The sequence below is a fragment of the Nerophis lumbriciformis genome, linkage group LG34, assembly GCF_033978685.3.
Source record: "Nerophis lumbriciformis linkage group LG34, RoL_Nlum_v2.1, whole genome shotgun sequence".
In the NCBI taxonomy this organism is placed as follows: domain Eukaryota; kingdom Metazoa; phylum Chordata; class Actinopteri; order Syngnathiformes; family Syngnathidae; genus Nerophis; species Nerophis lumbriciformis.
In genome coordinates, this window is record NC_084581.2 from 25208957 (window position 1) to 25226984 (window position 18028).

General features: G+C 39.7%; 1 protein-coding gene across 2 annotated transcripts in view; it reads right to left on the reverse strand.

Moving 5' to 3' along the window:
- lama4 (laminin, alpha 4) overlaps positions 1-18028 on the reverse strand; it is an 81756-nt gene that overhangs the window by 59137 nt on the left and 4591 nt on the right. The window contains exons 1-5 of one of the 2 annotated variants that reach the window (XM_061929017.1): positions 16133-16357; positions 5730-5831; positions 4277-4404; positions 4114-4194; positions 194-408 (exon numbers count right to left, since the gene is read on the reverse strand). In XM_061929017.1, the coding sequence (XP_061785001.1) occupies positions 194-408; positions 4114-4194; positions 4277-4404; positions 5730-5831; positions 16133-16237 (631 nt within the window). In that variant the 5' untranslated portion in view covers positions 16238-16357. Of the gene's footprint in view, positions 1-193; positions 409-4113; positions 4195-4276; positions 4405-5729; positions 5832-16132; positions 16358-18028 lie in introns of those variants that run through there. The other variant, XM_061929016.2, reaches the window with a different exon arrangement.

Below are 18028 nucleotides of genomic sequence, written 5' to 3' on the forward strand. Positions count from 1 at the left end.
ACCTATTCATGTCACAAAGGATATTTCCTTTAAATGTGCAAACCTATTCATAGGCCAGCTTCAATGTAAACATACAACCTCTGGTCGACTTGGGCTAAGATAATGCCCGGTCGCTTTCAATTCAAGTTCAGGCCTATTGCTGGAACACGGTAACTCACAGATCATTGTGTTTCTCATTCATGTGTCCCCCCACCTCTGCAATTCTTGGCGCCGATGGCATCACCGTAGAAGCCTTGAGCACACCTCTCACAGTTGGGCCCAGCAGTGTTGCCCCAGCAGTGCTGGCAGTGGCCGGTCACATTGTGGCACCAGTTGAAGATCAGGTTTGGGTCAGAATTGTCATTACAGTCACATCGCTTGCAGGAACCACCAATTGTCATCGGCATGCCATAGTACCCTGGTGCACACCTGAATGAATAACAATGTATTTTGGATTATGTGTTATTTTCAAAACCTTAACAATTAGGTACCATGTCTATCCACATTCACTGGCTATCATGCACATGTTTGCATGAAAAAATTAACCACAGCTGACTTGGTTATGCTTTATAACAACACTGCTTATCAATATGGTAATGCGGATCAGTTTTTTAAGGACAAACACCCACAGTCGTGGTCAAAAGTTTACATACACTTGTAAAGAACATAATGTCATGGCTGTCTTGAGTTTCCAATCATTTCTACAATTCTTATTTTTTTGTGATAGAGTGGTTGGAGCACATACTTGTTGGTCACAAAAAATATTCATGAAGTTTGGTTCTTTTATGAATTTATTATGTGTCTACTGAAAATGTGACCAAATCTGCTGGGTCAAAAAGGATACATACAGCAATGTTAATATTTGGTTACATGTCCCTTGGCAAGTTTCACTGCAATAAGGCGCTTTTGGTAGCCATCCACAAGCTTCTGGCAAGATTCTGGTTTGAATTTTTGACCACTCCTCTTGACAAAATTGGTGCAGTTCACCAGTGTTGGTTTTCTGACATGGACTTGTTTCTTCAGCATTGTCCACACATTTAAGTCCAGACTTTGGGAAGGCCATTCTAAAACCTTAATTCTAGCCTGATTTAGCCATTCCTTTACCACTTTTGATGTGTGTTTGGGATCATTTGGAACACCCAACTGCGCCTAAGACCCAACCTCCGGGCTGATGATTTTAGGTTGCCCTGAAGAATTGAGAGGTAATCCTCCTTTTTCATTGTCCCATTTACTCTCTGTAAAGCACCAGTTCCATTGGCAGCAAAACAGGCCCAGAGCATAATACTACCACCACCATGCTTGACGGTAGGCATGGTATTCCTGGGATTAAAGGCCTCACCTTTTCTCCTCCAAACATATTGCTGGGTATTGTGGCCAAACAGCTAAATTTTTGTTTCATCTGACATCACATGGACGGAGATAAGACCTTCTTTAGGAAAGTTCTGTGCTCAGATGAAACACAAATTCAGTCGACCCATAATAAATACATAAAAGAACCAAACTTCATGAATGTTTTTTGTGACAAACAAGTATGTGCTCCAATCACGCTATCACAAAAAAAATAAGAGTTGTAGAAATGATTGGAAACTTAAGACAGACATGAGATTATGTTCTTTACATGTGTATGTAAACTTTTGACCACGACCGTAGGTTTGTGTGTTTTATTTTTATTTTTTTAAAACATTGTGTGGACATACTCTTAGTTTGACACTTGTTTAAAAATGGAATGCAACAAAATACTGCCTGTGTCATTTCATGGAAACACCAATCATGGTTCATTCTATTTTTTTTTTCTCATACGGTATTATCCAAGTCGACCACTGCCTCAAAAACATTGAGATTTTTTTTTCTTGTTTGTGGGAAACAGTTAAAAAGAAAATATGTTGACTGCTTTATATTGAAGTGTTATTTCACTGACTCGGACATTCAAACTAACGGGTTTCTGTAACAACATTGCTTACGCACAAAAACCTGGCGTTTTCCCCTTTTTCGCAGCGAAGATGAGATATATCAAGAGTGAACTTGATATGCAAAATGCCAACTTGGCGACACACAGAGGTGGTCATTCAGGCTTTGCCAACATTTGATTTCAACAATTTAAAATATCGAACCAAGGACACAAAATCGACTCTTTTCGCCAATGCATGTGATGCTTCATATTCATATTTGTGAGGATGTTTATTAATTCATCTAGGCCCAAAATGTTGAAAGAGCCACATTGGACCAAAAATAAAAAATCAAAATCTGTCTGGAGCCGCAAAAAAATTAAAAACCTTACATAAGTGTTATAATGAAGGCAACACATGATGTAAGTGTCAATATTAGCTATATTAGCCAACTACCAAAGGCTGACGCAAATCTTTGTTGACAGAAATGTAGTATTTACATTTTTATTCTACACATTTTTGCAACATTGGAAATCATTAGTAAAATAGAGGATTCTCACAGGATGAGTTAACTCCTGGAAATTACTGGCTCAGAATGACCAAAGGTATAGATGTGTGTGTCCAAGTTAAAGGAAACGGCAGGCTGTCTTCTTCTAATGGATTAATTACAATCTTTGCAAGCTGGGTAACGTTTGCTGTGGTCTGGAACAACATGACACACAAACAACTATCTGAAATGCAGCCAATATTACATAGAGATAATGTGTCATGAGACATGCAAATACAAATTAAATACACAGAGGACATAAGTAAAGGACATTAAATGAGCTCAAATATATCTACAAATGAGGCATAATGATGCAATATGTACATACAGCTAGCCTAAGTAGCATGTTAGCATCAATTAGCTTGCAGTCATGGATTGACTAAATATGCCTGAAAACACCCCAGCAAATCAATAACATCAACAAAGCTCATCTTTGTGCAGTCACGCACAGCATAAAAGTTTTGGTGTACAAAATGAGACAAAGGAGTGGCATAAAACACATCTTTCTGTGGCAGCATCGGAAAAAGTTGTCCATGTAAACTAGGGCTGGGCGATATATTGATATACTCGATATATCGCGGGTTTGTCTCTGTGTGATATAGAAAATGACTATATCGTGATATTCGAGTATATGTTCTTATGCAGTTGCTTTTAGGTGCGGGGCATTAAACTGCATGCGTTTCTCATTCTTTCCTGTCTCTCCTTCTCACAGAGACTTAAAACAAGCGCACCTTCTTACATACGTCACATACTGTCACGTGAGCAACGCCACATGCTCCCGCGGAGCAGACAGGTAGCGACATGGTAATGCTAGCTGTGATGCTAACAGCTAACGGTGTGGTTTGAGTGGTAATACGAGAGAAATAAGGTGTGAATCTGGTAACAAATGGAGGAATAATTAATTCCCAAGAAAAACAGCACGGGTCCATCGTCTGACGGTGGTTTGGCTTCAAGCGGGAATATGTCTTTACATGTCAACATCTCCGTTCGGTGCCACACCAACTAAATGCCGAAGCAACTATTTCCACATCAACACCGTAGGACATATACTATTTGATATGCAGCTCATTTTTATGTAACACTTATTGAAATATCTTGTGTGTCATCATGCACAAAAGTGTGCTTTATTTGTTTTAAACTATTGTAGTGGCGTTCTGTACAAAAAGTGCACTTTAATTTAGTGTTGTTTTGAAATGTCATCTTAGTGACATCATTCACAAAAGTGCACTTATAGCTTGTTTTAAAATGTCTCTGACAATCTTGCACTTTCTGTTTTGGAAATGACATGAATGTCCTGCTTAATACCGGTAACTGTTTAATAAATACAGTTTTGCTAAATTGACTTAGTTGTGATTTCCCTCTCTGCTGAAAGTTTAAAATGATAATGATAATGCAGTATGAACAAGAATGTTTTAATGTAGACACATAGAATCATCATACTGCTGTGATTGTATGTATCAAGTGTTCATTCAAGGCTAAGGCAAAATATCGTGATATATATCGTGTATCGTGATATGGCCTAAAAATATCGAGATATTAAAAAAAGGCCATATCGCCAAGCCGTAATGTAAACAAACTACAATTAGTTCAAGGATCGCTGAAATTAGTAGGACGAAACGGTGCTTGCCAAATACTCTCATCACTGAAGCATGTATAATATAAACAGTGGGATTTCTAACAATTAGAACTCTAACAATTCACCTCTCACAGATGTGTCCAGCATAGCCCTCTTTGCATTTGCACCGTTGAACGTCACCACGTCTGTTACAATGCACTGCGAAACTGGCGAAACAAAAGAGAGATTTGACATTTTGCTTGCAAAGACGTAACTTTCCGGTTGAAGAAGAAGAACAGACAGGCATACTTGTTTGAGGGCACAGAGAGAGGGCAGGCGCAGGGTTGGCAGCTATGGCGTCCAGCAGGACTCTGTGCCAGCATGTAGCCGTCTTCACACATTTCACAGAAATCACCAGTGCTGTGATCTTTGCAATTCTGAACGAGAGAAAGGTCATTAAATTAGCATTATTCACAGCTAAAATCAAAATGTGTCTTGATGACCATGTAGGTTTCCTTTGAAACTGTGTGATCTGTGTTCTTCAGACAGAGATCCATCCTTTTTCTACCGCTTCTCCCTCTCGAGGTCGCGGGGGGTGCTGGAGCCTATCCCAGCTGCAGTCAGGCAGAAGGCGGGGTACACCCTTGACAAGTCGCCACCTCATCGCAGGGCCAACACAGATAGACAACATTCACATTCACACACTAGGATCAATTTAATGTTGCCAATCAACCTATCCCCAGGTGCATGTCTTTGGAGGTGGGAGAAAGCCGGAGTACTCGGAGAGAACCCACGAGGCCAAGCTATGATTCTCAGGCTTTAAACAGGCCTGGGCAATTATTTTGACTCGGAGGCCAAATTTAGCGGAAAAATGTGTCTGGGGGCCCGTATATCTATTTTTAGGAACACTAATACAAAACCTCACAATAATGTCTGACTGAATGCTAAAAACGTTATGACAGACCGCCTTAAAAAACAGAATGGAATTTTAATTTTTTTTACTGAAAGACACCCAGAATGTACATGAAAATAAAGAATGTGGGATTTACAATATTAACTATGAACGACAAAACACTGAATATTGACAACATATGAACGTCACAACCCCTCTCAATCGACGTATTTAACAATCAAGCGAAACACAACAAAAATGCAACAAAGACAGCGAAATATGAACGCAAAAGAAAAAAAAAACACCTACAATCTGATATATCACTAAGCTTTAGAACTTTGTTGTAAAAATCTTCTTCCGCGTCTGTCCCTGACACTAGCATTTCAGGCTGGCCGCTCTGGAAACAAACCACGAGCACACTGCTTGGTGCCTCGTCTGAGCTGCTGTGACCTAGATTACCATAAAAAAGCGCAGATTCCAACCACTGAAATACTTTGTATAGTTCAAGACTTACGGTCAATTGAAAACATCACTGCACATCATAATGGCAGCTACAGTTTCCATCTTAAAGATCTAAACAAATGATTTGGGAATGTCCGGTGGGCCAGATTGAAAAGCTTAACTAGCCGCATACGGCCTTCGGGCCTTAATTTACCCAGATCTGCTCTAAATGAAACACTTTAATGTAGACTAGAAATGAAATATCCAGATCAGATAACCACAAATGTGTTTTGCATAAAACTAATTTGACTCTGAAGTTTAACGGTCAAATTTAGCAAAAATAAACAATGAAATCAACAATATCCCCAAGAAAACACAAGTGCACCTTACTGTCACTGTGCAACCCGCTTTTTTGTAAGATAAACTTACCTTACAGATGCCAGTGATGTCCTCACAGTGAGTTGCATGGCCTTTGCAGTTACATGGCAAGCATTTGTTTTGCTCGCTGAGGAAAAATCCTTTCGCACAAACCTGTTGAGAGACCAACGACATACATTCATCTGTCAAACGAGCACTGACCAAATAATTGTGTCATAGCTGTTGCTTGCATTCTGTTGACAAAGAAAGAACCTCTATTCAGACTTATTGCATGCTTTTCTATTTTAATTTCACATTTTGTAATACTATGTAGTTTGTATACTGCACTGTAATTTAAGCCTATACGTTTATTTATGCTTAATGCATTCTGCATTAAAACACTATTTTTTTTCTTGTCTTTTCATATACAGAAATATGCACAATGCAGCGGCCATGTTGATATTTTTCAAAACATGAAAGCAATTAGTACCATATTGACTCAAACATACTGTACGTATTGTTTCTCTTGAAGACTGAAAAAGATAAATAATCTTATATTTAGGGCCCAGGGATTAACAACTTCTCCCCAGGTGAATTAAAGCTTTTCTTCCTTTCACTCACACACACCAAATAAATTACTTGGAGAGAGGCAGCTGCAACACAGAAAAGTGACCATAAACTTGGTTAAGTTAGCAAACAATAGCGGAAAAGGTATAGAACCATTTTAAAGATAATGGTGGGTGATAAAGCAGCGTCATCAAACAACTGCTCATCAATGTATATGAAAATATAATGTGATTAACTAAATGTGATTGCAATTAAGCTAAAATATATATATATGATCATTTATTCTTTTTTACATCTTTGATTTTAGCTGGTAAATCTACCATAAGACAAAATGTTTCACTAAAGTCTCAATTTCCAAATCGGTCGATTAGAGAAAGTTTGAAAGAAGGCAAGATTCTTTTATAAATATCTCCGCCATGCTTCCATGGCTTATCTTAAAATTTTGACACTTATGGGGATCCTAAATACGCAAAAACAGGTACCAACATGTAAGAAAAGTTGTTTTTGCATAATAGGATCTCTTCAAGTCGATAGTGAGGTGTGTGGTGTTCACATAGATGCAAGTCTTTGATGCTTACTTGCCCTTTACTGTAAAGGTTTGCCCTATCTGGAATTGTTACATATTGATCTATAAATTGAAACGACCATGCATGTATTTTGATCTAAGAAAGACTTTCATGCAGTTTATATGTCCAGTTCAAAATCCAAAAGTTGCTTCAGTTTTTTTTACATTAACTCATCTAAACATGTAACCAATGGAATGTTTTTTCTCTCCAAAAAGCTGTCAAAAAGTAATAAACAAGTGAAAATATTTGAGAAAGATTGTCTGCCGTTGACCATTTAAGCCAACTAAAATGTTTGGGGTAGCTCAGACCTTGGCTCTTTGACAACAGTTTGACGTGTGGAACAGCTGCGAGCTTATACACAGTGGAGAATGCATGGGAAGGGGGTTGAAGCATAAGTAATGCAGCAGATGGCCAAGAGGTAAAGGATGGATATCTTCCAACATGATCTAAATCCCAAGTATCCAACTCATCATTTATTGGGTAACTGTTGGTAATGGAAAAGTCTCATTGGAAATTTTATAGCAACAAATAAGATGAGGTCAAGAATGAAGAAGGGATCCAGAAGGCAGTGGTGTTTGTTATCATCTATTGAATAGTCACATACTTAAGGTGAGTACTCTCTGTCCTACGTATGTGCATCAACATTTTGGATGTTCAGAAATAAAAAATATTAGACATATTGTCTATTTAGATATTTATTTTTATAATTGTAATGCTGCTGGATGACTTATGGGGCTGATTACAATTTGATAAAACACAATTTTGCAAACTAGTGTGGTTTTATCAAAAATACTTAACACCATTCACAAAATACCTCCTATAGCCTACAAAATGAAGCACTGCAACCAAAACTGCATACAAAATTGTCAAATTCCCCTCCAAGGTTTCTCAATGTCATCCCATTGGGTTGAATTTTTTCTTGCCCTGATGTGGGATCTGAGCCGAGGATGTCGTTGTGGCTTGTGCAGCCCTTTGAGACACTTGTGATTTAGGGCTATATAAGTAAATGACAAATGATTGATTGATTGATTGATATTGTTGTGTCTTAAGCAAAGAACTGTGTTCAGTTCATTTAAAAAGTGCCGATTTGAATTGCAAAATGTGTGTAAAGTAGAAAATGTGTTGGACTTTTGGAGACTTGAGAAGTGGTTTGGCTCTCTGTGTGTCAGTTAAAATAATTGTGCTACGGATGTCATTTTTGTGTGTTAGCAATTGGGAAAAACTGTAAGATGAATTCAATTGATACGTTTTTATGTATATATTTTTTTATGTAGTTAGTTTAGGAAATATATTACTATATCTCCTACATGAAAAGGCGTCTTTCATTGTGCATTTTCTTGTGTTTGAGTCATTCCAGACGCACTAATAATGTCAATAAGTGTCAACGTGCATATGTTTCTGTTGTCTAGATTGTGATTCAGAAAAGGTGTTCTAGATTATAGATGTGTGCTGCCGGCTCAACACATCGCACACAGGTAGGACTCGGAGCATGATAACACGAATGTGTGAAACATGATCAAGTGTCTCTATGGTAAAAGCACCGTATGCACGCAAAATCCTCATTTAAATAAAGCACACGCAATCTTAGTAGATCACACACAACACACCCACTGGTAATACACGCTATTCTATTTTTTGCACATGCTGTTTAGTATGTTTTATTTGAATCTTAGTAAATCAGGCCTATGTCAGGGGTGCCCATTACGTCAATCGCGAGCTACCGGTGGATCGCGGAGGGTGTGTCAGTCAATCGCCAGCCAGGCATAAAAAAAAATACACCTAAAAATTAGCGATCATCAATCTTCACCAAGACGTCACTTTCGTCACTTGATTGACATTCATGGCACCCGAGGGTCTTGTGAGATGCCGCTGGCTGCTGCCACCTCATTATTAAGAAAAAATGACCGACAGGAAGTATCTTTCATAAATAAATAAATATAAATTATATATGTGAATGTGAGTGTGAATGTTGTCTGTCTCTCTGCGATGAGGTGGCGACTTGTCCAGGGTGTACACCGCCTTCCGCCCCAATGCAGCTGAGATAGGCTCAAGCACCCCCCGCGACACCAAAAGGGACAAGCGGTAGAAAATGGATGGATATACAGTATGAAATATATGAATGAGGTAGATCCCCTCGACTTGGTCAATTGAAAAGTAGCTCGCCTGCAGAAAAAGTGTGGGCACCCCTGCCCTACGTCATTTAACTAGTTCTATGTTCCTCCCACCATGCTCACTATGGTGGACAACAAAGATGACGTTCAGCCAGTCATATAGTCTTCCGATTGTTCAAACTCTTTTTGCAGTCTGTATCTAATACTTTGGTATTTCCTGAAGCTGTGTGTGTGTGTGTGTGTGTGTGTGTGTGTGTGTGTGTGTGTGTGTGTGTGTGTGTGTGTGCGTGCGTGCGCGTGTGATACTGAGCTGGAAAAGTATCAAACACAAAAGCATGACTTGTTTCCACAAACGACTGCTCTTCCAAGTCAACACCCTCACAGGCCTCTGGGAGCCATGCCTTCTCACCACAGTGTCTGTTGAAATGTGACGCCGCTACAAAAGACAGCTTGCTCTTCAGAGAGTTGATAGAAAGATAACCTAAAGACTACAGTTTGGTTAATTTGTGCCAGTTAACATTGTGTGTACTGTATATCCAGAGTTAAAGCATTTCATCAATGAAAATTACGCATCTTGATTATTATATAAAAATGTACCCAATTAATAATAGGGCAATGTCTGGTCCTTGTCATCTGTTGAATGGGGGTTAGACTCTGGACTTAGTCATGCAACTTCCTCTGAAGGTCCTGAAGAAGGGAAATATTTGAGGTCATGAGAAGGTCATGTTAACTCAATAACCGCACACAGCAAACTCGTGGGAGTGAGCCATTCTGCTCCGAGATGTTGGAGACAACTAAACAGTGAATAAATCCTCTTGGGACACTGTGAGGAAGACATGTTTTCTATTTCCATGTTTGGAGACATACAACAAAACCCAAAACCAGTGAAGTTGGCACGTTGTGTAAATCGTAAATAAAAACAGAATACAATGATTTGCAAATACTTTTTAATCTATATTCAATTGAATAGACTGCAAAGACAAGATACTTAACGTTCGAACTGGTAAACTTTGTTATTTTTTGCAAATATTATCTCACTTGTAATTGCCTGTAACATGTTTCAAAAAAGCTGGCACAAGTTGCAAAAAAGACTGAGAGAAAGTTGAGGAATGCTCATCAAACACTTATTTGGAACATACCACAGGTGAACAGGCTAATTGGGAACAGGTGGGTGCCATGATTAGGTATAAAACAGCTTCCATGAAATGCTCAGTCATTAACAAAACAAGGATGGGGCGAGGGTCACCACTTTGTGAACAAATGCGTAAGCAAAATGTCGAACAGTTTGAGAACAACATTTCTCAACGAGCTATTGCAAGGAATTTAGGGATTTCACCATCTACGTTCCGTAATATCATAAAAAGGTTCAGACAAACTGCAGAAATCACTGCACGAAAGCGGCAAGGCCATGACTTTCGACCCCTCAGGCGGTACTGCATCAAAAAGCGACAGCAGTGTGTAAAGGATATCACCACATGGGTTCAGGAACACTTCAGAAAACCACTGTCAGTAACTACAGTTAGTCGTTACATCTGTAAGTGCAAGTTAAAACTCTACTATGCAAAGCGAAAGTCATTTATCAACAACACCCAGAAACGCCGCCGGCTTCGCTGGGCCGAGATCATCTAAGATGGACTGATGCAAAGTGGAAAAGTGTTTTGTGGTCTGACGAGTCCACATTTCAAATTGTTTTTTGAAACTGTGGATGTCGTGTCCTCTGGAACAAAGAGGAAAAGAACCATCCGTACTGTTATAGGCGCATTGTTCAAAAGCCAGTATCTGTGATGGTATGGGGGTGTATTAGTGCCCAAGGCATGGGTAACTTTCATATCTGTGAAGGCACCATTAATCCTGAAAGGTACATACAGGTTTTGTAGCAACATATGTTGCCATTCAAGCATCGTTATCATGGACGCCCCTGATTATTTCAGCAAGACAATGCCAAGCCACGTGTTACAACAGCGTGGCTTCATAGTAAAAGAGTGTGGGTACTAGACTGGTCTGCCTGTAGTCTAGACCCGTCTCCCATTGAAAATGTGTGGCGCAATATGAAGCCTAAAATACGACAACGGAGAACAACTGTTGAACAAATTAAGCTGTATATCAATCAAGAATAGAAGAGAATTCCACCTGAAAAGCTTAAAAAATTGGTCTCCTCAGTTCTGAGTGTTGTTAAAAGGAAAGGCCATGTAACACAGTGGTAAAAATGCCCGTGTGCCAACTTTTTAGCAATGTGTTGCTGCCATTAAATTCTAAGTTAATGATTATTTGCAAAAAAAAAAAAAGTTTCTCAGTTCGAACATTAAATATCTTGTCTTTGCAGTCTATTCAATGAAATATAGGTTGAAAAGGATTTGCAAATCATTGTATTCTGTTTTTATTTACGAATTACACAACGTGCCAACTTCACTGGTTTTGGGTTTTGTAGTAAGGGTGCACCAAATTGTCACACACGCAATAACAACTAAGGGACAGGAAGTGTTTTTTGGCGTCATGTGTGAACAAGCTGCCGCTAAAGGCGATTCATTCAACGTTACCACGGTGAATGAGCCAGTCAGGGATGTAACTTTGGAGGGTCAGGGACAGGTGGGACGGGGAACATGTTTATAATGTCATAAAACAAATAATGTATTGTTTAATTTGTAGAGAAAATAACTTTGTTCATTCATTTTGAGTTTTCGATGCGCAATTTCCCTAATTTTAGGGTTAGTTATCCAACGCAAACAACATCATCCTCAACTGTAAAATATGTAACTGTTGTCAACTGACCATTATTACTTTGAATACCACCACCTAGAAGTAAATCTCGCTGCTTTTTTTTTTTTGCTGACAAAGATAAGGGAAGATTGTTGTGCTTCAGAACTCTGCTGATGGGTCAAATGCTGCAATGTAACACTTTGTAACGCATGTTGCTTGGCTGGGTGAGAATTACATTGTGAAGGGTGCGAAGGCCATTTTACAACTTGTGCTCAAGTGGTCAAATATGGTCACTTGCCCCATAAAGGGTTAAAGCGGTTGCCTGTTGGCTGCTCATTAATTCTGCGCAGCGTTGTGTGAAGAATCATAGCTCCATGGGACTTCCGTACGCCTCTGTACTGAAATGAGGGCTACGCACTGTTAAATCCCCACTGAATATACATTAATACAAATATGCTCACTGCAAAGCAAGCATGTCAGTAATTAGGGGTGCCCTGACCTGATATTGATATTGAAAACAAGTATGGGATTGCTTGTAAAATCCTAAATCTCTGATATAAGCGCTCCGATACAAGCAGTCCAGCAGCGCGGTTATCTTTCTGCCAATGGGCATATGCTAATCAAATGCATAGGTAATCGTGTGACAATATCATGCGGCCAATCCTTATACACTTTTATTAATGTTACAAGTGGTCGGCCGTCTGAGGGCAGCCAAAACTGCAACGTGGCCCTCAATGAAAACAAGTTTGAGACCCCTGGCCTAGTCCATTCCAGACAGTTAATAATAAATAGGTTAGTGTTTGAGTCTTTTAAAAAATATTTTGTTGTATTACCCGCACAGTTTTTCCAAAAATAAAATCCAACAGATTATAGTAAACAGATAAATGGAGGCGGAGGATGTTTTCCAGTCAGCAGTGCACACCTTCAGTGACACACAGAGGCTCTTCAAGCAGGCCACCTATCTTATTCACTCGTCTCTCCAACAAGGACATGGTAGGACGATAAGTCAATCAATCGAACGGTAAATGAAAATGAACTCAATAACTTTGCCGTCATCGATACATTGCTACATCTGTCTTTGTGTTTCTATTCCTCGGTTGCGGATTTCAAACTGGATACAAGAGGTCTTGTAAGGTCTGAAAGTGTGAAAAGTGTTGGCTCAATATAGCAAAATTAAACGGTTCTGGAGGCCCAAACTTTGTCATGGCCTTGTGATTGGCCATTTCTCAGCTACTATGTAGTTCTTGTTTAACTGCTCGGGTTGGAAAAAGTTATTGTTTTGTAACACGACAAAAAACACAAGCAAAAGAGGTTCATACAAGATATTGTGAAGTATGCGGACGACACGACAGTAGTGGGCCTCATCCCTGACAACAATGACAGGGACTACAGGGAGGAGGTGAAATATCTGGTTGACTGGTGCAGAACCAACAACCTGGTCCTGAATGTCAACAAGACCAAGGAGATCATCGTTGACTTCAGGAAGCACCAGTCCAGCCACGCTCTTCTCTACATCAACGGCACAGAGGTGGAGATAGTAAGCAGATAACTGACAATATAACCTGGTCCCTACACACCAGAGCTCTTGTAAAAAGAGCTCAGCAGTGCATGCACTTTTTGCGTCGAATGAAAAGAGCACAGCTCCCTCCCCCCATTCTCACCACATTCTACAGAGGCACTATAGAGAGCCTGCTGACCAACAGCATCTCTGTCTGGACTGGAGCCTGCAATGCCTCAGACTGGAAGTCTCTCCAGAGAGTGGTGAGGACGGCGGAAAAGATCGTCAGGACTCCTCTTCCTCCTATCCAGGAGATCGCAAAAAGCCGCTGCCTGACCAGGGCTCAGAAAATCTGCAAAGACTCCTCCCACGCCCACCAAGGACTGTTTTCACTGCTGGACTCTAGAAAGAGGTTCCGCAGCCTCCGAAGCAGAACCTCCAGGTTCTGTAACAACTTCTTCCCTCAAGCTGTATGACTCTTGAACGCATCATAATTAAATTATCCCCTCAACTCCCCCCAAATTGGATTAACTCGCTGGAATAAAAAAGACAATATAACATACATCCATAAACGTGGACGCATGTGAAAAAGTGCAATATATTTATCTGTACAGTAATCTATTTATTTATTTATATATATATACATATATAATTTATATATATTTATTTATTTATATATGCACCTTATTGCTTTTTTATCCTGCACTACCATGAGCTTATGTAACGAAATTTCGTTCTTATCTGTGCTGTAAAGTTCAAATTTGAATCACAATTAAAAAGGAAGTCTAGGCTAATATACAAGTAGGGCATCCCCGCTCCATTTCTCTATCAGTTCGGGGGTCCTTGACCTGGAAAACGTTAATCCGACAATCTCTAGCAGGGATCAAGGGTTTCAAAAAAGTAGCTCATGTCAGTCTGTCTAATAAGGACACATCTATTTGCATCATTTTTGGTTTACAAATGTTTACATTGCGCCAAATAAGTCTCCCCTACGTCACATCCTGTTTACATCCTGAACACAATGGCACGACTATTTTGAAGAGCTTCGAGGCGAGCTGCACTTCGGACGAGTTTATTTCAACAATTGCTGTACCTTGCGCCGATCAGAGCTGTGTCAGCTTATCTTGGATATCATTTTGTGTGATCAGAAACACTTTAAATGTGTCCAGACTCTCCCAGTCTTGCTGTAAAGCTTCGGGTTGCTAAACAACCACTGAGCTAGCATTTTAGCTAGTTAGCCTCCGGCTTGCAGTCCCTTTAATTAAATGATTTTATCAGCCAAGGATTCTGCAGCAAGTCTTTTAATCATGATGAAAAAATGCCACAGCGGACCTTTATTACAGCAAAGAAAAAGGCACTACCGGGACACAAGCCGCTGAATCATCGCCTCACACTGCTTAGTTTATGCTTGTGGGGAGTACTTGAAGCTACTGCCTGTTTGTCACTCCAGAACACCCAGAGTGTTCAACAATGCCGCAAATATAGGTAAAATAGGTACATTTATTTTTGTTTTTTTGTTTTCGAGAGCACCAACAAGACTTGCGTGTGTGTGTGTGTGTGTGTGTGTGTGTGTGTGTTGTCATTTAGGCTTGCTGTAATGTTGTTGTGTTGTTTGGATAAAAAAAGAGATTGTTGAGCCATAACACTCTTGTTATGTTGGTTTGATCCTGGGACTGGGCCGATAGTAGTAAGTCAATCAATCGAACAGTAAATCAAAATTAACTCAATAACTTTGCCCTCATCGATACATCTCTACATCTGTCTTTGTGTTTCTATTCCTCGGTAGCGGCTTTCAAACTGGATACAAGAGGTCTTGTAAGGTCTGAAAGTGTGAAAAGTGTTGGCTCAATATGGCAAAATAAAACGGTTCTGGAGGCCCAAAGTTTGGCATTCTTTGGTCACGGTAGTCCTTAATTGTGACACCATGTCATGGTAATGAGGAAGCTGAGCTTGTTTCATACACAACTCATTTATTTCAGCCATCTCTAGTTGAAAACACATGTTTAGAAAAGATTTTTAACACCGTTGCCTGGCGTTATCGACTCCTCTGCTTCAGTATGATACAAATTATTGTAGCAATGCTATGCTCTTACGGTCTTGCCAAGTTAGCCACTCGCACACCTTGGTCATGTTCTTTGACGATTTATTTAATTATTTCAATGAATATCATCCACTTCTCACCATTGTCCTTCACATTCATTTATTTCGTTCCCATCGTTAAAAAAACATAAAGTTTTGTCTTTCGAGCTGTTAGCTAATGCTAGCGAGTAAGACCTTAGATGATTTGTTGCATTTTACGGGGTTCATTGTGACTTTCTTTACGCCATCTAGCGGGGGTGGAGGAAACATTTAATATAAATCAGTTGTGTAGGTTTTGCACAATCCTCTTAACTAACTTCAAAACCAACTTCAAGCTAACAAAGGGTAAAAAAACTAAACTCTCGCGGTTGGCAAAGGTGGCAACATTTTTTTAACAAAGCTTACACATGCCAACATTCGTGATATTCTGTAATAAAATAACATACCGTAATTTTCTTTAAAAAACGGTTGTTTAACGGAACTTGTGATAGAAAAGTAATCCAGCTTTTGTACAAAGCGTGGATCCATTGCTTTGATTTCAGTGGATACAACATGTAAATTGTCCATATGAAAAATGCACTAACATGTTGTTGAAATGGGAAAACCAATGCCTGAAAAATCGGTAATAAAGAGTATTAACAAAAGCAAATGGCATGTTAAGCTGCTGTTTTCCTTTAGTCAGGGTGTGGCAAAAGGGGCATGGCAATGGTGAAAGCTCTAACCAGTGGCAACCATAATGACATACTCGCACTCATGATCTCAAATTAAACCATAAGAACAGTTCAGGCTAAGACAAAAGTAAACTTTGTGACAGCTAAACTGTCATAAACAATATAATTCAAATTTGCACCATTCATCCATCCTGCATAAGCTATACTTATACATAGTATATGCCAATCCTAAAAGAGTGTTTTGACAAGGTCACTGTTCCAGCCAAAAATACACCAAAGGTCTTACTTTCAACAAGGTCTGATGCTGTTCTCCAAATCTGGCAGTAGAAGATGAATAGGCAATCCCAGAGAGAATGCCAAAAAGGCAGATGTAAGGTAGAGATTTAGCCATATTTTTGTTGAGTGGAGTCCTCCCTATCCTTGTCTGTCCGTGCAGACAGGCAGTCTCTGGGCAGCTCCCTGTGCTCTGCTATGCCACTGCTCAGACGTACAGACTTGCCACTGTGCCGAGTTCTCGTCCAGGCTGTGTCAGACAAACATACGTGTGTGAACTTCCTCCCTTTCTCTCCCTTATTCCCTGCTCCGATTCTTCTCACTTGGTAGAACTGCCCTCCCCCACTCCCGAGAGAGCCAGTGTCTAAATCACATGCAGATGGAAAGCCTGGGAAGTGAAAGACTGGGAACGGGAAACTTTCTATTAAGCAAGAATCAGCATGATGGCAATTGTAATGCCAGAAATGTTGTCTTTTCAACTTTTATAATATAGTTTTGAATACTACAGTGAACTTTCACAAATGACATGAATATTAAGGTTCAGCATGAGGAGGGTAATGGTACATCTGTTCGTAATCGGCTTTGTTGAGTCGGTACAGAGGTTTGTCGTTTTCCCATACATAGAGCCAAAGACAGGAAGTGCGAGTTTCATCACTCGTCTACTTGGTAAACATATAAACACTGCAGCCCAGCCTTTGACTAAGAAGTGATGGGTAGACGAGGCCTTGTTACGGCACATTGCCCAAATTGTATTGATGTTGTGCTGCTTGATACTGACACCTGCTGTATCTTAAACATAATTGCAGGCAACCGAATTGAGACTCAGCTGACATACTGATATGACCTTGTATTGACTTGTCCCAACCAAATGCCGCAGGGATACACTCTAGCCCCCCTACTACCCCAAAAGGGAAACGTGGTAAACAATGGATTGATGGATATACAATAATATTTTAAGTGGTTGTAAGTGTTTTGTGAATTCTGAAAAACATGTTATATTCTAAATGTTATTCAGCCCTATATTGTGTCCGCCTTCTCCTTCAACATTTTTTATTCGATTCAGACCATTCTATTTTCAGAATGTTGAAATCATTCATGACAGGCATGCTACCTTTTTCGTAAAAGGGGAACTGCACTTTTTGGGGGAATTTTGCCTATCGTTCACAGTCATTATGAGAGACATGACGATGGATGCTTATTTTTTTGCATTCTAAATATTAAATAAATGCAATAAAAATTTTGCTTACTATGGAACCCATGGGAGCCGCGCAATTCCGCCTATAAAGCCCTTAAAAAAACATCCAAACACCTCCATTGGGGTTTTTTATACATTATGTTAGTATAGTTGGTAGAGTGGCCGTGCCAGCAATCGGAGGGTTGCTGGTTACTGGGGTTCAATCCCCACCTTCTACCATCCTAGTCACGTCCGTTGTGTCCTTGGGCAAGACACTTCACCCCTTGCTCCTGATGGCTCCCGCCATCAGTGTGTGAATGTGTGTGTGAATGGGTGAATGTGGAAATAGTGTCAAAGCGCTTTGAGTACCTTGAAGGTAGAAAAGCGCTATACAAGTATAACCCATTTATCATTTATTTATTTATATATGTAATGTAGTAACAGGCACATTTATGATAACATTTAATATTTACGTATTTTCATAATTTTAAGCATACGCCATACATTAATCTAAAAAACGCATCAGTACATTTGCTTTTTTTTTTTTTCTTCATCACTGACTATTACTCACTGCAGACTTTATGAGAGTCAACAAACATAATAAAACAGCACTTGCCGTGCAAAGTCTGCTGTCATTAGGATGCCGACTGTTCATTTATTCCCATTTAGATTAAAAATGTCTCCTAATCCTACCAAAGAAAAGGGGTGGGTTGTAGGGGGACCACGCGTCTTTTT